The 25,470-nt window shown below is 48.2% G+C and overlaps 1 protein-coding gene across 32 annotated transcripts in view; it reads left to right on the top strand.

The window, feature by feature from the left end:
- The window catches only part of clasp2 (cytoplasmic linker associated protein 2), a 666,501-nt gene that overhangs the window by 394,240 nt on the left and 246,791 nt on the right, over window positions 1–25,470 (top strand). For 15 of the 32 annotated variants that reach the window (XM_072467261.1, XM_072467273.1, XM_072467269.1 and 12 more), the window contains 3 exons: window positions 8,563–8,589; window positions 10,075–10,245; window positions 13,668–13,775. In XM_072467261.1, the coding sequence (XP_072323362.1) occupies window positions 8,563–8,589; window positions 10,075–10,245; window positions 13,668–13,775 (306 nt within the window). The remainder of the gene's footprint in view (window positions 1–8,562; window positions 8,590–10,074; window positions 10,246–13,667; window positions 13,776–25,470) is intronic. The other 17 variants (XM_072467285.1, XM_072467284.1, XM_072467270.1 and 14 more) reach the window with 3 other exon arrangements.

Below are 25,470 nucleotides of genomic sequence, written 5' to 3'. Positions count from 1 at the left end.
ATCTTAAAACTGCATTACTTGACCAAAAGTCAATGTACGTCACTGGGGTGATGAAACGGGACGTTGCGCAAATAGGGCACATAGTTTTTGATAGCCTCACCTTCATTGAGGACAGCCTGTTGGAGGCCAGCAAGGAATGTGTTGGAATAGTCAAGCCTAGAGGTAACAAAAGCATGGATGATGATTGAATGATGAGTGAGTGTTGATACATCACTGCCATCCTTTATTTTGTGCTGTCTTTGATTGCATAATTTCGGCTGTTGTCACCTATGGAATCACTGATGGTGTCTGTAACCTAGGCTGAAGCATCATTGCATGGAATAAATCGAGGCCCCATCTGCCTGTTTAAGCCAATGTTAAAAATCCCATGCAATATACACAATAAAACTGGTAGTTCTCTTGAAGTGCATTGCGCCCTCAACCAGTTCTACAGAAAAATCCAATAATTATTTCATCACTGATTATAGGATGTTGCTGCTACAAGGTGGTTGCTGTGGTTATTGCATAAGTCACTGCACTCCAAATAGTCATTCATTGCGAGAGGTCCTGTGTAATTTTGAGAAAGAACCATATAAATGCAACTATTTAATTAGCTTTTGTCTAATTTTATATAGTTTAAGATTAGGTAATTTGATTCCGATGGATGCAACTCTTAAGAATGATTTTACCCTTAGCCTGAGCCACTGAAACTGATGCTGATTCCACAACCTATACCATGGTTAAGGTTGGTTTGCAGCACAAACCAGAGGTTAAAACGGTGTTTACTTCTGTGGATTGGCACAAAACTACGGCATGCAGCAGATATGACCATTGTAATTAGAGGTGTATTAGAACACTAATGTAGTGTTGGAAAATTGAATTTACGAATCCAAGCACACTAGCCAAGGTGAGTGGAGAATCAGGAGGATATAGAAACAGGGAATTAGATTAGTGTGACCCTTCAGAGCACCATATTTCATGTAATTTTACAACTCTTGGATAATAACTTAATATTTGATTGAAATGCATGAAAACTTTGAATTGTGCCACTTACCTCAGAAAATATTGCCTTCCATTTGTTCATATCTTATACTTATGGTAAGAGCCCTAAATAGACACAAATTTCCTTGTTGAATTTCTAACTTGAGGCATTTTTCCTTTACATTCTCTCTTTTACCCAGCCTGATACAGCTTTTCAGCTCTTTATCCATTATCTCATTGATTATGGCACTTTTAAGTGGCTATTCAATAGTTTTTTTTTTTAAAACAATGAAGACTTTTGCCTCCACCACTCTCAGGAAGTGAGTTCCTGCCCCTTACCATCTTCTGAGTGAAAACATTTCTCAACATCCCTCTAATCCTTCTGCCAATTACTTTAAAGTATTGGTCTTTGGTTATTGTCCCTGGTTTTTGACCTGTCTGTTAAGGGAAATGGGTCTTTCCTAACCACTTTTTCTGCAGGCCACTCATAATGTAATGCTCCTCTCTTCTGTTTCAATACAAAATGACCCTAGCCTATTCATCTTTCTGAACAACTGAAATTCTCTATTCCTGGCACCTCCTGGTATGTAGCATTAGTGTCTTGTCTGTGATCATTTTGATATGAAAACTTTCATATGTTATAGCTGTCACACTACATTAAACTTAGAATCCATGAGCATGAATGTTGGAAAGCAATGTTGTGACAAACACCCAAAGTTTTGGAAAGTTATTCAAATGAATGACTCAGCAGATTTCTGTTCAAATTTGCAATTATTCAATTTTTGCTGCAAAGATTCATTCAAATCGGGCAGAAATTAACGCAGTTTCATAACCTTCAGTTGCAAGTTGCATAATTTCAGATTAAAAATATCTTGAATATGTCTTCCAAGTACTGTAATAGGGATACAATTTTTTTTGGTTAGCTACCATCTCCATTACTCAATACTATATTTGTTAAACCACAAGTAAATACCTAGATTTTTTGCTTGCTACTTCAGCTGCTGACTACTACTTATATCTTTAATTTCTGAATAATTTAAAATCTTTTTTTTTGGAATTTGCTCGTGTGAGTGCTACAACCTCTAGCCTGTGTAGAAGGCACCTTGGAAAACATAGTTTGATCAGTTGCGATGATGGGGAGGGGGATAAGCATTGCAACATTAGTATACTGATTTTGTTTTGAAGCCATAAAGCTTACCATTTACTAATAATTTCTTCCTCCAGAATACATTTGAAAAAACTGCATTTAATTTAATTTTCTTTACCGTGCATGAGTTCTGAATGGGACTTTATTTGCATTGTTCAATTGGCATAGTTACAGACAACTAAGGTGTTTTGACCTCATACAGTAACCCTGTAAAAATCCACCCTTGAACTATTTTTAAAAATCTGACTTCTCACATGACTCGTATAGTTTCATACTTTCTTTGTGTCCATTCAAAAGATGCATTTTGCATAGTCACATGCATGAACTTTAGTATTTTGGTATGCAGTTCTACTGTGTTGCCTACATTTTGATCCATGCTTGTTTTCTTCATGGAGTAGCTGGAGGAAAACAATCCTTCAATTTACTTTTCACTGGTAAAACTAGTGTTATCTTATTCTCCGTGTTTGCAAATACACACTGTGGTCATGGGAATAGTCTATTACTCTGAAATAACCTGAAACTGCAAGAACTGACTAAACTCATTCCAAGTGTGTTCCACACATCTAAGCATGAAGGTGTCCTGAGGCCAGGATTGTGAAGTGGATGCTTGAACTGTTGTTTGAATTGCCAGTCCATTTGTCATTGCTTGTTAGTTTTGTACCACCATGATCCTGATGTAATAAAATTCTCAGGGCGGAATTCTCCCAACCCACCTGTGGCGGGTTTAGTGGTGGGCACAGAGAATCTGGTGGGAGCCACAAAGTAGGCGTAAAATGATGTTGCAATTCTCCCAATGGTGGGTCACCGTCTGGTTGGCAGGTGGCGCAAATGCCATCTTCATTCATTTGTAACAGCTGCCTGCCTGTGTCCTGTCAGGCTTTCCAATCTTGTGTCATGCCAGGGGTGAAATCATGTTGACGTCAAACCCGATTGCTAAAGAGTATGATAAACAAGGCGGTCCTCAGCTCGCCAGAGACCTTGAGATGAGTGCAACACTGCCACAGTGCTGTGCTGCTCCTGATGCACTGTTCACCACTTTACAGGGGCACACTGGTTTCTGCCCTCCATCTCCATGCAGAGCTGGTCTTCATGGGCAGCACCGTACTGCAGGCATGGCATCATCTCGGTTCAGTACTGCGTCTGGGGTTGGGAATATAGGGACCCCCCCCCCTCCTGGTGCCGCACAGCAGTGTCTATCTGGACAGCCCGGTGATGTGGGACTCATGCAACCAACGCAATAAAGGTCCAAAGTGTGAACAAGAGTAGAGTGTGAGGGGAGGTGGGTGCGGCTCTGGTGGCCTGACGAAGACAAGGGAGGCAATGTGGAAGGAGGGCTGTGGAAGGAAGGGAGTAAGGGTGAGGGCTCACATTGGCAGGCAGAGGTGCAAGTCGGTGGATGGATGAACAATGGAAGCCAGAGGGAAGAAAGAGAGGATGGAAGCTAGACTCCCAACAAGGCTGCATGAAAAGCTCACAAACAAGAGGGTCAAAAGAAAACAACACTGCTTTGTGATGAACGGTTATTGAAACACTGTACCCTTGTCATCATGTAAGGTGATGTCCCCTTTATGACCGGGCTTGGAACCCTGGGGAACTTCGGCTCTGCCCATCTGTGAGCCGTATATAAGGGGCCGCCTTGTGGGCAGTGCAGCAGTTAGCGCACGTCTCGGCTCTAGCCTAGTTCTTAGTTTATTAAAGCCTTCTTTACTGTTTACACTCTAAGCGTCGTTATTGAGGGTACCGCAATTTAATAAACTAAACTACTTCATGATGGGCGCAGGCCTAAAACCCGAGAAGCTCAACCTGGAAGCACGGACACCGGAGGCCAAGGAAATTTTTAAATACTTGCTTCGAGGCCAACCTGGACTCCTCAGAGACTCCCATCCTGGGGCCACGCAAGCTGCGCCTACTCCACGCCCGAGTGAGACACAGAATCTCCGCCACGCTCGAAAAGGCGATGACTTATGAAGAGGCGGTCGAGCTACTCCGCAAGTGGTTCGTCAAGCCTATCAAGGAGGTGCACGCCAGGCATCTGCTCTCTACCTGCCGGCAGCGCTCGGGGGAATCATGCTACTTCTGCGGGCAAGGCCAGCACCCACTCCCACGCTGCCCAGCCCGCTCCGCGATCTGCAGCGACTGCGGGAAGAAGGGGCATTTTGCGAGGGCCTGCCTGGCCAGATCCAGGGGCCAGAGGAACAAAGAACAGCCAGCCCAAAAATCAGGCTCTCAGGCCTGCAGGCCTCACAATGCGGCTGTGCACCAACCCGACACGCCCCCTTCTGACGCGTCATCAGCCTCGTGCGAATCATGGGAGCGGCCATCTTGTCGGTGGCCATCTTCTCGACCCGACACACGCAGCCGGCGGCGGCCATTTTACGAGTCCGACTCGGCTGTGGACTCCGACTACTCACGAGTGGAAGCGATCACCCTCAACCAAACTCGGCCAAAACAGCTGTAGAACTCTATGATGCAGGTCCAGGTCAACGGGCGTGACACTGCATGCCTCTTCGGCTCCGGGAGCACGGAGAGCTTTATCCATCCTGAAACGGTAAGGCGCTGCTCCCTGCGCACCCATCCCGCGTCCCAAACCATAGCCCTCGCATCCGGGTCCCACTCAGTACAAACCAAGGGGTACTGTATCGCGGATCTCACGATCCAGGGCGCCAAGTACACCCGTTTCAAATTTTATAACCTTCCCCACCTCTGTGCCCCCCCTGCTGCTCGGACTGGATTTCCAGTGCAGCCACCGAAGCCTGACACTGAAGTTCAGCGGACCCTTGCACCCCCCTCACGGTATGCTGCCTTGCGACACTGAAAGTCGCACCCCCCTCGCTATTCGCGAACCTCATTCCCGACTGTAAGCCCGTCGTCACCAAGAGCCGGCGGTACAGTGCCCAAGATATGACTTTTATCAAGTCAGAGGTCCAACGTTTACTGGGAGAGGGGGTCATCGAGGCTAGCAACAGCCCTTGGAGAGCACAAGTGGTGGTAGTCCAGTCCGGGGATAAGAAACGGATGGTCGTGGATTATAGCCAGACCATAAACCGATTCACGCAGCTTGATGCGTACCCCCTTCCTCGCATCGCGGAAATGGTAAATCGGATCGCCCGATATAGAGTATTTTCCACGGTCTACCTCCAATCTGCCTACCACCAGCTCCCCATCCGACCAAAAGACCACACCTATACTGCCTTCGAAGCAGCCGGCCGGCTCTTCCACTTCCTCAGGGTCCCCTTTGGCGTCACAAATGGGGTCTCCGTCTTTCAAAGGGCGATGGATCAAATGGTGGAGCAGTGAGGTTTGCGGGGTACATACCCGTACTTGGACAATGTAACCATCTGCGGCCATGACCAGCAGGACCATGACGCTAACCTCAAAGTTCCTCCAGACCGCCAGAGCCCTTAACCTGACCTATAATGAGGAAAAAATGCGTTTTCCACACAACCCGGCTAGCCATCCTCGGCTATGTCGTGGAAGACGGGGTCCTAGGTCCCGACCCCGACCGCATGCGACCCCATAAGGAACACCCCTCCCTTGCAGCCTCAAGGCCCTCAAACGTTGCTTGGGGCTCTTCTACTACGCCCAGTGGATCCCCAAGTATGCGGACAAACCCCGCCCACTCATAAAGACCACCACTTTTCCCCTCTCGGCTGAGGCTCAATTGGCCTTCACCGCATCAAAGCCGATATCGTCAAGGCCGCTGTGCGCGCGGTGGACGAAACTATCCCCTTCCAGGTAGAGAGCGATGCATCAGACATCGCCCTGGTTGCTACCCTCAATCAGGCAGGCAGACCAGTAGCGTTCTTCTCCTGGACCCTCACCGCCTCCGAGGTTCGACACACTGCAGTCGAGAAGGAGGCACAAGCCATTGTGGAGGCTGTGCGGCGCTGGAGGCACTACCTAGCCGGTAGGAGGTTCACCCTCGTCACCGACCAACGGTCAGTCGCCTATATGTTCGATAACACGCAACGGGGCAAAATAAAAATGATAACATTTTGAGGTGGAGGATCGAACTCTCCACCTACACGTACGATATCTAGTATCGTCCAGGGGAGCTCAACGAGCCCCCAGATGCCCTGTCCCGCGGCACATGCGCCAACGCGCAGGACGACCGCCTGCAAGCCATCCACAATGACCTCTGTCACCCGGGGGTTACCCGGCTCGTCCATTTTATCAAGCCCCGCAACCTACCTTACTCAACCAAGGAGGTCAAGGCCATGATCAGGGCCTGTCAGAACTGTGCGGACTGCAAAACGCACTTCTGCCGGCCAGACAAGGTTCGGCTCGTGAAAGCCTCGGGGCCCTTTGAGCGACTGAGCGTGGACTTCAAGGGGCCCCTCCCGTCCACCAATCGTAATGCCTATTTCCTCACCATTATCGATGAGTTCTCCCGTTTCCCATTCGCCATTCCCTGCCCCAACATGACCTCAGCCACCGTGATTAAGGCACTGCACAGTATCTTCACTCTGTTCGGTTTCCCCGCTTATATCCACAGCGACCGGGTACATCGTTCATGAGCGATGAACTGCGTCAGTATCTGCTCAACAAAGGCATCGCCTCAAGCAGAACGACCAGTTATAACCCACGGGGAAACGGGCAAGTGGAGAGGGAGAACGCGACAGTGTGGAAGGCTGGCCTTCTGGCCCTACGGTCGAGAAGTCTCCCAACTACCCGCTGGCAGGAGGTCCTGTCCGATGCCCTACACTCCATTAGGTCGCTCCTCTGCACGGCCACGAATGAGACCCCGCACAACCGATTGTTTGTCTTCCCCAGGAAGTCTATCTCCGGGGTCTCGCTTCCACCTTGGCTGACGGCTCCGGGACCTGTTCTTCTCCGGAGGCACACGAGGAGCCACAAAACGGACCCCCTGGTCGAAAAGGCCCAATTACTCCACGCCAAACCCAGTTACGCCGACGTTGAGTACCCCGACGGCAGGCAAGATACGGTTTCGCTCCAGGATCTAACACCCGCTGGGTCCCCCACTACAGACGCCCCTTCCCGCTCCCCTGCAGGACCCGGCGCCTCCTACAACATACCCCCTCCCGGCCCCACCCCCTGTTGGTGAGCACCTACCGTGAGGGACCCCTCGCGCCCCCCTCCTTTACACACCCCGCCGGCGCCGGCACTGCTACCCCTGGCCCCGCCTATTCTCCCTGCACCCTGTTCCCCTGCCCCAACCCGGACCGAAGTTCCGACCGCCGTGCTCCCAGATGTACCCTCAACCAGGACGTCCGTGTCCACCGCACCACCGGCCGCCGCACCACCGCCCGAACTGAGGAGGTCGATGAGGACGATCCGGCCACCGAGACGGATGGCCCTATGATGGCACTTCACCCCCGCCGGACTCTTTTTTTAAACAGGGGGTGAATGTGATGAACGGTTATTGTAACACTGTACCCTTGTCATCATGTAAGGTGATGTCCCCGTTAAGACCGGGCTTGGAACCTTGGGGAACTCCGCCTCTGGCTCCGCCCATCTGTGATCCGTATATAAGGGGCCGCCTTGTGGGCAGTGCAGCAGTTAGCACACCTCTTGGCTCTAGCCTAGTTCTTAGTTTATTAAAGCCTCCTTTACTGTTTACACTCTAAGCGTCGTTATTGAGGGTACCACATGCTTATTGGAAGGGCATGCATGGGAACTTCAGATATGATGGGTCAAAGTCCACCCCGCAGGTGATGGGCTCGAGCGGAGGATGGTGAAGTTGCTATCCTTTCCCCTCTGGGTTGCTGACATCCTACACAGTCTGGTGAAGACAGGTGGGCTGGACAGAGTGATATGAGTATGCTGGACTGGTATTTAAGTACGGCACCGTGACCTTGGAACCTGTCAGCGAAGGGCAGGCGGACAAATCAGCTGCTGACCCGCCAGGAGAGATGGAGGGGAAATCACGTATGCATAATTAATTAGGTTCCGAGCATTGAAATTGGTGCAGGACCCACCATTCTGGTCAGTGGGGTAGGCATCGCCTGAGTTGCACATCACTGCATTTCGTCTCAAAGTGTGAGAATTCCGCCCTCTTTTCAAATTCTCATTAACATTTATTGGTTTTTAGGCTTTTATTTCTTGTCTTAAACTTTTTTAAAAATTTATTTTACTGTGTTCTTTCCATAAATGACTATCTGTAGGTTTCTATGTACCTTTACTGGAAATATGAGAAATGTTTATCTATTATTTACTTAATTACAGTAGAATAGTGTGCAATGATGCTTGACTTAAAGTATCACCTGCTCATGTCTCTTAATTTTATCTGTGTTATGTGTGAGTCACATTTTGAGAGTTCTTCAGCATGCTGGTTTGACACTTCTTTTGTCTTGTAATGAAATGAGCAAAGCTTTTTTTCCTCAATTTGTCATTTATATAAATCTACTTTGTTCCTTTCCTTATCATGGGCTTCCAAGCAATCAAACACAAAAATTAGTTTTTTAAATCCTAATCATGCCTTTACACTTGTTCAGGATCACAGTCAGCCAACCCAAATGGTGGTAAGATTCTCTGGATTTTAGTTGTGGTGTCTGTGGTATGCTTATCAGTTTCATGCATTTCTGCAGCCAGAAACGTGTGTATGTGTGTGCATTTCTTGTGTGTGCATTTATCAATATAATGTGTTTTTTATACATGTTTCCATCATATAAATATGGAAAATACTGCAAATCTGATGTGAAAACAAAGTGCATGAAAAAAACAATTAGTCCATCACCATCTTTTGGGTTGTGGAATGGCCAGAGCCACGCTTTTCAGATTTTACAAAGCCGGAAGATAACCAAATTCCTTTATCAGACTGAGTAAAACAAAGAGGGGAGGGCACTATAGCAGATTGAAAGTAAAAATGAACTATGAAGTGACTATTGCCAATAATGTTACACAATTAGAAGTTTTGCGCACCTTCTTGCAAAATTTTTAAGGCCATTGTTGCGAGCATTCTATTTTGTTTTACTCCTCCATATCTTTGTTTGTTCCCTGGGAAATTTGTTTGTTCCCTGGGAAATTGTTAACTGTGTTTCAGTAATCTTGGCCTCCTGTAACTTAGTTCAGGTGTATTGATGTGAATTTTAGTTAATCCATTACTTGAAGACCACCTACTTCATTAATTTGAACCCTAATGTTAAGCTACAAGTATAAAGTGCATTGTGTTCATTTATTTTATTGGTTATGAATCTTTTTTTCCCATAATTTAAATGTTAAGGGTTGCTAACTCTGAAAGTGACATGGTGGGCGGGATTGTCCAGTCTCATCAGTGGCAGGACCAGTTGCACGCGAGAATGGAAAATTTGACATTCCAGCCAAAACTCCATTCACTCTCAGCACTGGAAAACCTCAGCCGCGAACGAAGATGGAGAATTTCGGCCAATGTTTTTATTTCCAACAATCTAAAATTTGCAAATGTCGTTTTTGTGTGGCTTTTACTAAGCAAAGCCTGGTGCAGTGAAACTCTGGGAGATTTTTGTATGCAATTACAAAGTTCTGTAAATGATCCAAGTATCTAGCTTTGACAGTCCTTACTTAAATGGCAGTACTGCAACTACACATTACTTGCACAACCAGGTTAGCTTTCCTTAAACTGCACATTTCATTTGTTCTGCTCATATCTTCAGCCACCTTGTATGTAATGGTGGCAATTTTAAAGAATCTCTTGAATCACAGCAAAGTATGATCATTTGGATGCATCAACTACATAAACAAACATGGTTCTAGTTACCCAAATGCCAAACACTGTGGTTGCAGGAAATCTGAAATAAAAGCAGAAAAGCTGCAAATACTTTGCAGATCTGGAAACATCTGAGGAGAGAGAAACAGAGTCTTAGGTCTTAACCTTTCAGGTCATGACCTGAAATGTTAACTTTGTTTATCCCTTCACAGGTGCTGCCAGCCAGACTTGCTGAGTACACTTCTCACTTTTTCTGTTTTCATTCAAATTACTTGTCTAAACAACGCAGCTACTGACTGTTTTCTGCATATTTTTCTTTCAGCTGCCAGTCGCTCTGGTTCTCCTGGAAGAGTATTGAGTAGCACTGCACTTTCAACTGTGAGCATTGGATCGCAGCGGGTCATACCTACAGGAGTTCCAGGGCAGAAACGCAGTAAAATACCCCGTAGCCAAGGATGCAGCAGAGAAGCAAGCCCATCTCGATTGACTTTAGGTAAGAAATTGTTACTCTTGTCTGTTCAGCCATATTCCAATTTTATGTCACCTCCTCCTCTTTCTTAACTCCCGAGTGCCAGACCTTTGGGACGTCCCTGACTCCACCTGCTGTGGATCTTCAGCTGTGAGGTGCTCACCAGGGGTGACCCAGAAGCCTGCCTACTGCTCATTCCCACCAAGGTGCGAGGATTAACACCGGTGGACGGTTCGGGTAACAGCTGTGATGCCTCTTCAGTGCTGGTCTCCGCGATGTCTCCCTTGGAGCTGCTGGAAGCACTGCATCTCCAGAGGGCATTAGGATGGTCCAGGCCGGTCGACTGATTGACCTACAAAGGAGGGGATGGCATTGGTGCAGGGCATGGGGAACACTGGTAGGAGTATGGTTACTCATGTGAGGCTTGCGCATGGCTGGATGTGTTGCAGGTTCTCACTTCCTCCAGGGGGAACGCCCCCCACCCCCACCCTTAAACCTCCCCAACTGAAGCTTGTCTGTCAGTGCCCCCACTGGGGGCTGTACTTACCTGTCTGCCTCTGACAGGGACCATCCGCCAGGTCCCCGTTTGTCCAGTCCTGTTGTAAATACTACGTACATATATGCTGATGGCAGTTGTCTTTTTTCTCCTTTTTGTATTAATTCTAGAAACGCCACTTTGCCATCTGTCTGTCAAAAATTAAGAACCGCTTCAGTTCAACCTGAGCAAATCACCCTTGAATTCAAGTCACATTTTTTTGTTTTCACATCAGCAAAATGATTCAAATTGCAAGTGATAAGTAAAGGGGGTCCTGGGGAGGAGAGTAGTTGTACTGATCTGGTGATCAAATCAGTTCCCAAGGCAGTCCCACAATTTTGAGTTCAGATTATGTTTTGAAATCCTGATGACTTATTGTCGTGATAGTATATTACTTTTTGATGTTTAATACACCTGCAGCACATTGAATTAAGTATCCTATGTAACTAGAATTATCGAACCAAATGTAGTCAATCCAAATTAAGTTATATTTAGATTAGATATATTGGGGTTGGTTAAAGCAGAATGTATTACACGGTAGCTCGATATGCATGAAGAGGACATTAGTAGCGTTGTAATAGTTGCAAATTATAGCTTTTGGTTCATTGTATAATAAAAGCTTTGCGTAAGTTTGGTTCCAGTGGGAAAGTATGGTTGACATCGACTGAATAGACTGGAGTCACTGTTCTAAGATATTTAAGGATTTGCATTCAAGGATGATTTACGAATACCAAATCAATGAGATCTAGGAATATCAAATCTTTTTTGTAATTCTAATATGTCTTTTGGATTTGAGATGGCAGAAATAGTCAAATTATCGCAATCCTTTCCCCCACCTTTTTCAAAAACAATCTAGTGGTCAATTATTGGATCCAATATTGGATAAATCATAACCATAATTTATCCTGCATACAGGTTTTCCATTCATTCGTCCTGTATTCCTTCACTGTAACTTTTATTCCTTGGTGACACTCTATTTTAGTTACACACTTTGACATGGGTAAAGCCCTAGACAGATATATGAACGGGCAGGGAACAGAGGGAAGTAGATCCTTGGAAAATAAAAGACAGGTTTAGATAAAGGATCTGGATCGGCGCAGGCTGGGAGGGCCGAAGGGCCTGTTCCTGTGCTGTAATTTTCTTTGTTCTTTGTTCTAAAGCCTCTCGCTAAAGTTGAGTTTTGTTACTTATGCATTGGTGGGAGATGTTGGCCTTGGACACAACAGAAGGTGATTAGAATTCTTTATTCATTGAAAAATTGACTGAGTGGCTACCCAAGTGGCTTTCAAGATATTTGTTTGGAGGGGCTGGTGAAACTTAAACATTTAAGATTCAACAGTCACCTAACTGGATTTCTGCTCTCTAATTTCAAAGTTTGAATTTTCATACTTTCCTGACCTGAACATTTCACGCAAGTTGTTAGTGGGTGAACTTCTGGTAAACCTAACTTTGGTATTAATTACTACTGTTCTAGAGGATAAGTGTTCTTATTTATGTTTGTCCTCAAATCAGTAGGATTCTTAAACATTGACAGCGGGATTCTCCGTCAACGGGATCCTCCGCTTGGCTGGCAGCGCACTCACGGCCGTGGATTTCCCGATGGCGTGGGGGTGACAGTGGGAAACCCCATTGGCTGGCTGCTGGGACAGAGAATCCTGCTGTCAGTGGGGGCGCATCGCGCCAGAAAACGGGTGTGGTGGGACGGAGAATCCCGCTCCTTAATGTCAGGTATCTCCGAATGATTAAGTATGCATCATGGCTAATGTCTTAACATGGCTGTATACTTAAATGATATTACTTAAAATAAAACCTTGAGGCTTTGGTCGAGGAACTGAAATGCATCATAGTTCCAAGCTCGATGTACAGGTTGATCAGACCTTATGTGTGTATATATTTAAATGCTCACTTTTGTTTTTGTACCTTTTTCTGAATCCCTCTACATGATAATCCACACATTCCTGTATTATATGATTATACAAAAGTTAAACTGTAACCCTCTATCAGTTGAATTTTAATGACGTTCTCCCCTTGTCCCTTGCTAATAAGTCATTTTGTCCTCAGACTATCCAGTGGGCTTTAGGTTTACTACTCGAGATTTCAAAGTAATTAATCTGAGAGTAACAACATACCCAAATGATTTTCCGAATGCTATTAATCTTGGTGAGAATTATGGCAAGAACATCATAGAATCCCTACAGTGCAGAAGGGATCTGCACTGGCCCTCTGAAAGAGTACCCTACCTAGGCCCAATCCCCCACCCTATTCCCATAACCCCACCTAACCGTTCAACACTAAGGGGCAATTTAGCATAGCTAATACACCTAACCTGCACATCTTTAAATAATAGGGTAAATGGAGCATCCAATGATAATTCAAGCCCATATTCTGTTTTTATTTGTTAAATGCCAGGGGGCAAGGCCAGCTAGAATGTGGCCAAAGCTGTGAACTATGAATTTAAAGAAAATGACATTTTATTCTGAAATATGCCCAGAGTCCTGTCCTAACCGGGTAATAATCCAACCATGCTTCAATTTTTTTGTTTGTTCGGAAGAAGGTTACAATTGTAGCTTAGGTGTTTTATGGAGCTTGTGTCACTTTACCTTTTTACTAAACTGAACATCAGCTCATCAAATTCTGTGTTTTAACCTGGTCATTGCTTTCAGTTAGTAGGAGGTCAAATGTAATGAGTCATTAAATTAACTGTTGGTGGTTATTGCCCACTGCTTAAAAATGCAGGCCATAAGTATATTAAAATGAACCATGAAGACCTCATTTTACATTCATGCTTCAAGTTTTTTAATCTTAAAGCTAAAATTTTGACAGTAGATATTTGATGATTGCGGGTAGAACATTTCAGCATCTTTATTTCAAATAATTGTGCTGCTCTATACCCCATCCTGATCCCTGCTAGTTCGAGGCAGCCGTATCCCTCGACCTAGTGTGAGTCAGGGCTGCAGCAGGGATGCCAGCCGTGAAAGCAGCAGGGACACCAGTCCTGTTCGGTCCTTTACTCCGCTTGGTAAGTAGGAGTCATTACTTTAATGCATGGCTACCCATTTCTCTTCCATTGCCATCCAACTAGTGATTCTTTTTGCTGCACTGTCGTTTTCCATTTAGTATCTACGTTAGAATATCCTCTTTTTATTCACTTCTAGTCATTTAACCTGCAACATTGAGCGCTTTAATTACTTCATGGCTGTGTATCAAGAAGTGTCATTGCATTTGCCAATTGCTTTGGGGAATTAGTATCTTGCTTGTTGAGGTGCATGTTAAATGTCTTCCAGCCAAGAATTTCTCCATGATTTTTATGTGATACTTTTGTCAGACAACTAACTGACAGTCTGACAGCCTCATCGGTTTAGCAGTCATCAAACTGAAAATCTGTGCAATTTTAAAACTATAGCATGCCAGTTTCCAATGTTGAATGTTATAAAGCGGAAAATAGAGATCTGGATATAATGAGAAATTAAGGCTGTTTAATTACATAAATCTGATCATCAAAGGCTTTCATAGGCTTTAAAAATTGGAAAGATTGTGTATTTACAAGTAACTAGTCAGTCTGTTGAGCAAAAACACTGCCATTCCTTCTCTATTCATTAAAAATTAAAGTAGTTATTCTGCTTTGAAAGATTTTTAAAAGTACTCATTTTGATCTGCTAATAAAAGCAACCATAAATCGATTATTACTACTGGTATTTGTTTCAGGCAATTGTTTTCATGAGTCGTCAGAATCAATTCCTGATTCACTTATTTGGAATACCAAACTAGCTCTTAATATTTAGAATGGATTTAATTTTGTCTTTATAGAACAGCTGAGTTAATTGAAACAATGTTAATTGACATGATAAATAAAGTCAATCAAAATAACTTTCCTCAGGAGGCCAGAATTTATTGTGATCATCAAATGAATAGTCCTATCATTTGTTCGACTTGCCCATGTACATTGCTTGAGCATTTGTGCTGTAAGTTACAGTTTGAAATGGTGTGGCACCCTCTAGGTCTGGAGACCTGGAGCCTGTGTGAACAGGGCAAGCAACATTGTATTTTTACATAGAATTTACAGTGCAGAAGGAGACCATTCGGCCCATCGGGTCTGCACCGGCCCTTGGAAAGAGCACCCTGCCCAATGTCAACACCTCCACCTCATCCCCATAACCCAGTAACCCCACCCAACACTAAGGGCAATATTGGACACTGAGGGCAATTTATCATGGCTAATCCACCTAACCTGCACATCTTTGGACTGTGGGAGGAAACCGGAGCACTCGGAGGAAACCCACGCACACACGGGGAGGATGTGCAGACTCCGCACAGACAGTGACCCAAGCCGGAATCAAATCTGGGACCCTGGAGCTGTGAAGCAATTGTGCTATCCACAATGCTACCGTGCTGCCCAATCCCCTTAACGAATGGGTTGGAGAACCATTTTAAGCAACACTGAGTCTGAACCAAGAGTGCAAGTTACAATAATTAATTCAGTCAGATCAGGTACAAAAGGTAAAATAAAGAGAACAAAATAAAGAATTCAGAGAGACAAAAAGAGAGAAAGTAAAAGTTAAAGGGCTGGATTCTCCATTTCAAACAATAAGTGCTGACGCCGGACTGAATCAGTGGTGGACTACGACCATGGAATTGGCACTGGCCCTATGCAATCCAAGATATTAATAGGCTGGCATCAGTGCCACGTGAAACGAGAGCAATTCCAGTGAAAAGCCGTGTCCGATTTGCTGGGGTAGGGATTGACATTCGAGAGGCTGACAAGCTACAGCTGCAGCTGCCTTTAAGCACTCCACTCCCGACACACTCATTCCAGCGAACAGGATGGCAACACGAAGAGCAGCACCGTGGTTCACAGATGCAGAGCTCCAGACCCTGCTAGATGTTGTGGAGGAGAGGTGGGGCACCCTCTACCTTGGGGTGGGTGGGAAATTGCCACCTGCCACTGTACACCTGGGCGTAGGTGACAAAGGCCATGAGTGCCACAGGCCCCACCACCAGGACCGGCCAGCAGTGTCGCAAGAAGCTGCATGACCTGTTCAGGAGGGCCAGGGTCGGTGGTCCCAGGGAGAGGGCAGTCACCGAGGCGGTGATAGGCATTGGAGAACCAAATGAGCCCGCAGACTTGCGGTGTGCTTACGGCACACCTGTCAAACCCCACATCACCCCACCTCCCCAAGCCTCCACCGTAAAAGCTGTCTCCAACATCCTTCACCATCATGTTAGTGAAAAGGTTCTTGGGGAACAATCTGGGGTGCACCTCAGACGTGCAGCGGTACATCAGGTGGAGGTCCGAACCCATGAGGGGCTGCGGACGGTTGAAGGGCAACCCGACCCCCAGGACTAGCTCCCGTCCATATGGGTTTGGGCTTCTGGAAAGGGCAGTACCATCGATGCTGGAGATGCAGACAGAGTTGGGGTCTACATGAGGGGTTGTCAGCAACCATCCAGTGCCTGCAGGTGCAGGTGGAGGGGCAGGAAGTGGTGTCGACCATGGGTGCCAACCAGGTCAACACCGTATGGGTGGCGTCCGAGGTGGAGACATTGTGGGCAAAGGATCAAAATGTCCAAGGTCTGGGGCACTTTGTGCAGGCGATGGTTGAGGCGCAGAGAAGGGCAGCCCTGTCACAGGCAGCTATGTACCAAGGTCACCTGGACATTGCAACGATGCTCCAGAGCCTGGCCCTTTCTCAGCCGGTCATAGCATTTCCCAGGAACTGGCAGACCTGAGCCAGTCCCAGAGGGAGGTGGCCCAATCCCTGTGCTCCATGGGTATGAGCATTGAGACCCTGGTGGGCCCCTAGGACTGCCAATGGCAAGGTGCCGCCGGAGCTTGTTCTGTCTGCAGCCCGTCCCAAGGGGTAGCCAGGGGGAGATCAGGGAACCCGAGAGAGGTGGTGGTGATGGGGCCCTGCCAGTGACTCCCCCACAGGGGAGGTACTGGAACATAGCAGCGCCTCGTACTCCCACACTTCCTGTCCCTGGTGCATCCGATGGGCAACGAACAGAACAGGGTGACACCACTTCACTGGGATGCCCAAGAGACTGACTGCTGGGCCCATCCAGGACCAACCACTCCAGAGGATGGCCGCCAAAGGAGATCCAGGTCACAGGGCGGGAAGCGCAACAGGCCGTCTCAACCCCTGATTGTACCGCCTCGGGATCCACCTAGACATAGTATTAGGACCCAAAAGGCCAGAAAGTTAGACACCAGCTAAATTGGCACGGGTGCAACACACAAACCTGTAGATGGCTTCATCTGTCACAATAAACACCTGTTCACCCATGTTTCAACCTGCCTCGGTGGTCTGTCAGAAGAGTGTGAGGGCTGGGCTAGGCTGGCTGGCTGCAGAGAAGGCGCTGGGGGGAGGGGAGTTGGAGATGGACAGCCGTTGGAGGAGGGCACAGTGCGGGGGAAGGTGGGGGTGGTGTGCGGAGGTGGGACAGGATGTGCACGTTAACGTCAGCCAGGCGCCCTAGTCTGTGAACCTGGAGGTGATGAACCTGGCGCACACGTTGTGCAGCCTTCTATGCCTACCCCAGCCCCATGTCCTGGCCCTTCCCCGCATCCTCATCAGACGTGGCCTGCCGTTCATCCCCCTCCTCCAGCATGTTGCCCCACTGCTGTGTGATGTGGAGGATGCCACAGGCCACCATGATGTGGGAGACTCTCCTATGGAAATACTGGCGGGACCCTCCAGAGCGGTCCAGGCACATGAACTGCATCTTCAGGACGCCAATGCACCGCTCAATCATGCCCCTTTGGGCGGCGACTCTCCATCCTCACCTGTTGGCTCCTGTTCTTCTGGGACAGGTTCCACTACTGCAGGGCCCTCCCTGAGCATCTCCTGCTTGTACAGCCTCTGTGTGTCCCAAGGCTGTGGCAGCTGGATGATGGCAACCATTGCTGTCTGGACTCAGAAATCCATTGTCTGCAGGGTGTGAAAGGCAGCCATAGAACATAGAACATAGAAAATATAGCACAGAACAGGCCCTTCGGCCCACGATGTTGTGCCGAACCTTTGTCCTAGATTAATCATAGATTATCATTGAATTTATAGTGCAGAAGGAGGCCATTCGGGTCTGCACCGGCTCCTGGAAAGAGCACCCTACCCAAACTCAACACCTCCACCCAACACCAAGGGCAATTTTGGACATTAAGGGCAATTTATAATTGGCCAATTCACCTAACCTGCACATCTTTGGACCGTGGGAGGAAACCGGAGCACCCGGAGGAAACCCACACAGACACTGGGAGGACGCGCAGACTCCGCACAGCGACCCAAGCCGGAATCGAACCTGGGACCCTGGAGCTGTGAAGCATTGTGCTATCCATAATGCTACCGTGCTGCCCTTAAGAACAAATATATCATTTTACCGTAATCCATGTAACTATCCAATAGCTGCTTGAAGGTCCCTAATGTTTCCGACTCAACTACTTCCACAGGCAGTGCATTCCATGCCCCCACTACTCTCTGGGTAAAGAACCTACCTCTGATATCCCTCCTATATCTTCCACCTTTCACCTTAAATTTATGTCCCCTTGTAATGGTTTGTTCCACCCGGGGAAAAAGTCTCTGACTGTCTACTCTATCTATTCCCCTGATCATCTTCTAAACCTCTATCAAGTCGCCCCTCATCCTTCTCCGTTCTAATGAGAAAAGGCCTAGCACCCTCAACCTTTCCTCGTAAGACCTACTCTCCATTCCAGGCAACATCCTGGTAAATCTTCTTTGCACCTTTTCCAAAGCTTCCACATCCTTCCTAAAATGAGGCGACCAGAACTGTACACTGTACTCCAAATGTGGCCTTACCAAAGTTTTGTACAGCTGCATCATCACCTCACGGCTCTTAAATTCAATCCCTCTGTTAATGAACGCGAGCATACCATAGGCCTTCTTCACAGCTCTATCCACTTGAGTGGCAACTTTCAAAGATGTATGAACGTAGACCCCAAGATCTCGCTGCTCCTCCACATTGCCAAGAACTCTACCGTTAACCCTGTATTCCGCATTCATATTTGTCCTTCCAAAATGGACAACCTCACACTTTTCAGGGTTAAACTCCATCTGCCACTTCTCAGCCCAGCTCTGCATCCTATCTATGTCTCTTTGCAGCCGACAACAGCCCTCCTCACTATCCACAACTCCACCAATCTTCGTATCGTCTGCAAATTTACTGACCCACCCTTCAACTCCCTCATCCAAGTCATTAGTGAAAATCACAAACAGCAGAGGACCCAGAACTGATCCCTGCGGTACGCCACTGGTAACTGGGATCCAGGCTGAATATTTACCATCCACCACCACTCTCTGACTTCTGTCGGTTAGCCAGTTCGTTATCCAACTGGCCAAATTTCCCACTATCCCATGCCTCCTTACTTTCTGCAGAAGCCTACCATGGGGAACCTTATCAAATGCCTTACTAAAATCCATGTACACTACATCCACTGCTTTACCTTCATCCACATGCTTGGTCACCTCCTCAAAGAATTCAATAAGACTTGTAAGGCAAGACCTACCCCTCACAAATCCGTGCTGACTATCCCTAATCAAGCAGTGTCTTTCCAGATGCTCAGAAATCCTATCCTTCAGTACCCTTTCCATTACTTTGCCTACCACCGAAGTAAGACTAACTGGCCTGTAATTCCCAGGGTTATCCCTAGTCCCTTTTTTGAACAGGGGCACGACATTCGCCACTCTCCAATCCCCTGGTACCACCCCTGTTGACAGTGAGGACGAAAAGATCATTGCCAACGGCTCTGCAATTTCATCTCTTGCTTCCCATAGAATCCTTGGATATATCCCGTCAGGCCCGGGGGACTTGTCTATCCTCAAGTTTTTCAAAATGCCCAACACATCTTCCTTCATAACAAGTATTTCCTCGAGCTTACCAATCTGTTTCACACTGTCCTCTCCAACAATATCGCCCCTCTCATTTGTAAATACAGAAGAAAAGTACTCGTTCAAGACCTCTCCTATCTCTTCAGACTCAATACACAATCTCCCGCTACTGTCCTTGATCGGACCTACCCTCGCTCTAGTCATTCTCATATTTATCACATATGTGTAAAAGGCCTTGGGGTTTTCCTTGATCCTACCCGCCAAAGATTGTTCATGCCCTCTCTTAGCTCTCCTAATCCCTTTCTTCAGTTCCCTCCTGGCTATCTTGTATCCCTCCAATGCCCTGTCTGATCCTTGTTTCCTCAGCCTTACATAAGTCACCTTTTTCCTCTTAACAAGACATTCAACCTCTCTTGTCAACCATGGTTCCCTCACTCGACCATCTCTTCCCTGCCTGACAGGGACATACATATCAAGGACACGTAGCACCTGTTCCTTGAACAAGTTCCACATTTCACTTGTGTCCTTCCCTGACAGCCTATGTTCCCAACTTATGCACTTCAATTCTTGTCTGACAACATCTTATTTACCCTTCCCCCAATTGTAAACCTTGCCCTGTTGCACGTACCTATCCCTCTCCATTACTAAAGTGAAAGTCACAGAATTGTCACTATCTCCAAAATGCTCCCCCACTAACAATTCTATCACTTGCCCTGGTTCATTACCCAGTCCTAAATCCAATATTGCCCCTCCTCTGGTTGGACAATCTACATACTGTGTTAGAAAAGCTTCCTGGACACACTGCACAAACACCACCCCATCCAAACTATTTGATCTAAAGAGTTTCCACTCAATATTTGGGAAGTTAAAGTCGCCCATGACTACTACCCTATGACTTCTGCACCTTTCCAAAATATGTTTCCCAATCTGTTCCTCCACATCTCTGCTCCTATTGGGGGGCCTATAGAAAACTCCTAACAAGGTGACTGCTCCTTTCCTATTTCTGACTTCAACCCATACTACCTCAATAGGGTGATACTCCTCGAACTGCCTTTCTGCAGCTGTTATACTATCTCTAATTAATAATGCCACCCCCCCACCTCTTTTAGCACCCTCCCTAATCTTATTGAAACATCTATAACCAGGGACCTCCAACAACCATTTCTGCCCCTCTTCTATCCAAGTTTCCGTGATGGCCACCACATCGTAGTCCCAAGTACCGATCCATGCCTTAAGTTCACCCAACTTATTCCTGATGCTTCTTGCGTTGAAGTATACACACTTCAACCCATCTCCGTGCCTGCAAGTACTCTCCTTTGTCAGTGTTCCCTTCCCCACTGCCTCACTACATGCTTTGGCGTCCTGAATATCGGCTACCTTAGTTGCTGGACTACAAATCCGGTTCCCATTCCCCTGCCAAATTAGTTTAAACCCTCCCGAAGAGTACTAGAAAACCTCCCTCCCAGGATATTGGTGCCCCTCTGGTTCAGGTGCAACCCGTCCTGCTTGTACAGGTCCCACCTTCCCCAGAATGCGCTCCAATTATCCAAATACCTGAAGCCCTCCCTCCTACATCATCCCTGCAGCCACGTGTTCAACTGCACTCTCTCCCTATTCCTAGCCTCGCTATCACGTGGCACCGGCAACAAACCAGAGATGACAACTCTGTCTGTCCTGGCTTTTAACTTCCAGCCTAACTCCCTAAACTTGTTTATTACCTCCACACCCCTTTTCCTACCTATGTCGTTGGTACCAATGTGCACCACGACTTCTGGCTGCTCCCCCTCCCCCTTAAGGATCCTGAAGACACGATCCGAGACATCCCTGGCCCTGGCACCCGGGAGGCAACATGCCTTTCGGGAGTCTCGCTCGCGACCACAGAATCTCCTATCTAGTCCCCTAACCATTGAATCTCCTACAACTATTGCTTTTCTATTCTCCCCCCTTCCCTTCTGAGCCCCAGAGCCAGACTCAGTGCCTGAGACCTGGCCGCTAGAGCCTTCCCCCGGTAGGTCATCCCCCCCCCAACAGCATCCAAAACGGTATACTTGTTTTGAAGGGGAACGGCCACGAGGGATCCCTGCACTGTCTGCCTGTTTGTTTTTTTCCCCCTGACTGTAACCCAGCTATTCTTGTCCTGTACCTTGGGTGTGGTTACCTCCTTGTAACTCTTCTCAATCACCCCCTCTGCCTCCCGGATGATCCGAAGTTCATCCAGCTTCAGCTCCAGTTCCCTAACACGGCCTTTGAGGAGCTGAAGTTGGGTGCACTTCCCGCAGGTATAGTCAGCGGGGACACCGGTGGTATCCCTCACCACCCACATCCTACAGGAGGAGCATGCAACTGGCCTAGCCTCCATCCCTTCTTACCTGACAGAATATAGCTGCCCTGTGGACTAACTAGATCTCCGCCCTCCGACTCTGCTCCCAGTCAGCTACACTTTCTGTAAACTCCTGGCTCTCTTCGCACTCTTTGCGGAAATGTCGGAAACAAAATGAAAGGAGCACCTTACTCCCTCCTCACCTAACTCCCTCGGTCACCAAACTCTTACTATAGCACTCAAAAAGCACCAAATTCAGCACTCCCTCGGTCACCAAACTCTTACTATAGCACTCAAAAAGCACCAAATTCAGCACTCAGTGCAAACAAAGCCTGCACTGTAGGGGATCACTTTTATACTGTGAGCCATGTTAGCATGGTGCGTACCCCTGTGCCAAGCCAGGTCCAGCAGACTGCACGGTGGCCCCGACCTGCACTGCAGTCTCTGCCCCCGCATGTCTCTTCCTTCCCACCCCCCTGGCCATTACCCCTGGCACTCTGCTCCCTGCACCGCACTCCTAGCCCCCTCAGTGGCTGGCACTACCCATGCCAGAGCTACGATGTGCGGCCCCCATCCGGCGCCCGGCCTCTGGGGCTCCCGTGTACATTGCCCTTGGATGGCCCGTGTGATGCCATGCTGCTGAATGGTGACTAGTTTTGGGTGGGTGGGGGTGATGGGTGGAGGGAGTTGGGTGGGTGCACCCATACGACCGGTGTCATTGTACGGAACCACAACTCACAGTGGCCGGTCAGAGGGGTGCGCAGCACAGTGGCTGCCTTGCAAACCACGGCAATGCAGTCCATGCCTGGACATCCCTGTCCCAGGTTTCACCGCCGCCATTGCCCATCCCCTGGTCACCACCCGCTACTGCCCCCAACCCTGGAAGATGCCACCACCCCCGGCCAGCCATACCTCTGGCAGAACTGGCAGCCCACGGTTGCATGTCTGGGAACATGTCCTATCTCTGCTCCCTCCCTCAGCAGCCGCTGCGCTTGTTGTTTAAAAAAAAAAAAATTTTATTCTCCCCTTTTTTCACATTTTCTCCCAAATTTGCACCCACCAACAATAAACAATATAATGTCAATCTCCATATCAACAATAACAATCCCATCCTCCCACCAACCCGCAAACAACTGCCCGCATGTTAACATAAACAGATAACAATAAGGAATCAGGAATCACCATAGTCACCATTAACACATACAGTCCCCCTCCCCCCAATCCTCCCAGCCCCAAACCCGCTTAATGTTCGATGTAATCCAGTTCTTGAAAGTACATAATGAATAACGCCCATGAATTGTAGAACCTCTCCATCCTTCCCCTCAGTTCAAACTTAACCTTCTCAAGAGTCAAGAATTCCAACAGGTCGCCCATGCCAAGGCATAGGGTGGAGGTTGCTCTCCATCCTAACAGGATCCGCCTACGGGCAATCAACGAGGCGAAGGCTACAAAACCTGCCTCCACACCCGTTTCCAACCCCGGCTGGTCCGAAACCCCGAATATGGCCTCCCGGGTCCAGTTTCACGTGCACTTTAAAGATTACCCTAAAAACCTCCTTCCAGTAATCCTCCAGCTTTGGACAGGACCAAAACATATGAACATGATTTGTCCCCCCGCAACGTTCACACACACCTTCTACCCCCTCAAAGAGCCGGCTCATCCTCGCCCTTGTAAGGTGCGCTCTATACCCCACCTTCAGCTGTATCAGCCCCAACCTCGTGCACGACGTGGAGGCGTTCACTCTCCTGCGCACCTCACACCAGAACCCCTCCTCCATTCCCTCTCCCAACTCTTCCTCCCACTTTGCTTTGATCCCTTCCAGTGGTGCCTACTCCTTTTCCAAAATAGCTCTGTAAACCACCGACACTACCCCCTTCTCCAGTCCCCCTGTCGTCAGCACCTCCTCCAGCAATGTGGAGGCTGGCTCCACCGGGAAGCTCTGTATTTCCTTTCTGGCAAAATCTCGAATCTGCATGTATCTAAACATTTCCTCCTGCTCCAGCCCATACTTCGCTCCTGCAAACTGACCCCCAAGAAACAAATCTTTTAGTGTCCTAATCCCCTTCTCCTCCCATTTCTGAAAATTTCCGTCCCACTTCACTGGCTCAAATCTGTGGTTCTCCCGAATCGGCATTTCCCTTGACCCTGCACCCAACCCGAAGGGTTGGCGAAACTGCCTCCAAGTTCTCCATGAAGCTATTATTGCCGGACTCCCTGATTATTTCCACGGGGTCACCGGAAGCGACGCTGTTGCTAGCGCCTTCAATCCCGACCCCCAACACAAACTCTCCTCCATTCTGACCCACTGGGAATCAACCCCTCTGACCCAGCTCCGCGCCTTTTCAACATTCGCCGCCAGTAATAATACATCAGATTCGGGAGACCCAAACCCCCTGCCTGTCTTCCTCTCTGTAGCAGCATCTTTCTAACTCTGGCCACCTTAGCCGCTGCGCTTGTTTCCCGAATTTTAAAACCACAAGCCATTCGAGGAATGCCGGCAGGGAGACTGTGCGAAATAGCCACCAGATGTTGGCGCACCTGGCACCGCGTGGGAATGGTGGGGGGGGAGGGATGGGGCTGCAGGCGACATGCTCCCGCTGTCCGTCAAGGTGTCGGTCGTCCTGAACCTTTACGCCACGGGGTCCTTCCAGGTACGAGTTGGTACCTGTCTGGGACCTCTCAGACCTCGGTGCACAGGTGCATCCGCACCGTCATGGAGGCCCTATATGCCCAGTTGGCACAATACATCCACTTCAATATGGACCGATCCCACCAGGATGCCCAGCAGCGGGGATCGCCGCCATCGACGGGATGCCCCGGGTCCAGGGGGTGATTGACGGGATACATGTCCTGTTACGAGCACCTGCAGATGACAGGCCGCTCTACACAAACTGAAAGGGGTTCCACTCGATGAACGTGCCGCTGATATGTGACCATCAGATGCGCATTATGCATGTCTGCGCCCGATACCTGGGCAGTGTGTACAACACCTTTATCCGCTGTGGTCGTGGCTAATGGCGCCTATCCAGAGACCACAATCTGACGCCATGACCCACTACAACAATGCCCATGCAGCGACCAGGCGTGTGATCGAGCGGTGCTTCAGCCTCCTGAAGATGCGGTTCAGGTGCCTGGAGAGGCCCTCCAGTATGACGCTAAGAGGGTCGCCCGCGTCGTGGCGGCCTGTTGTGTTCTCCAAACTATCGCGCAGCAGAGGGGCAATGTGCTGGAGGAAGAGGATGAACACCAGTCTTCGTCTGATGAGGAGGATGCGGGGGAGGGCGAAGTTGGGCAGGACGTGGGACCTAGGCAGGCACAGGATTTCACACGGTGTGTGTGCCAGGGCCAAAGCGAACGAGACGCTCTGATGGCCTTCAGGTTCACCGTCTAGTGGGAGAGGAAAATTGGCCAGAGTCGTCCCCTCGCCTGCAATCCCCTCCGTAATACATACCTGCTGCACTACAGGGTGCGGGCCCTGGGTTGGCAGTAAAACCAGGTCTGGTCCATGGGGTGGAGAATGTTGACAACTCGCTCTGCGAGGAGCTCTGTTCTCC

Source organism: Scyliorhinus torazame, chromosome 11 (assembly GCF_047496885.1).
Source record: "Scyliorhinus torazame isolate Kashiwa2021f chromosome 11, sScyTor2.1, whole genome shotgun sequence".
Lineage (NCBI taxonomy): Eukaryota > Metazoa > Chordata > Chondrichthyes > Carcharhiniformes > Scyliorhinidae > Scyliorhinus > Scyliorhinus torazame.
This window is presented reverse-complemented; position numbering and strand designations above follow the sequence as displayed.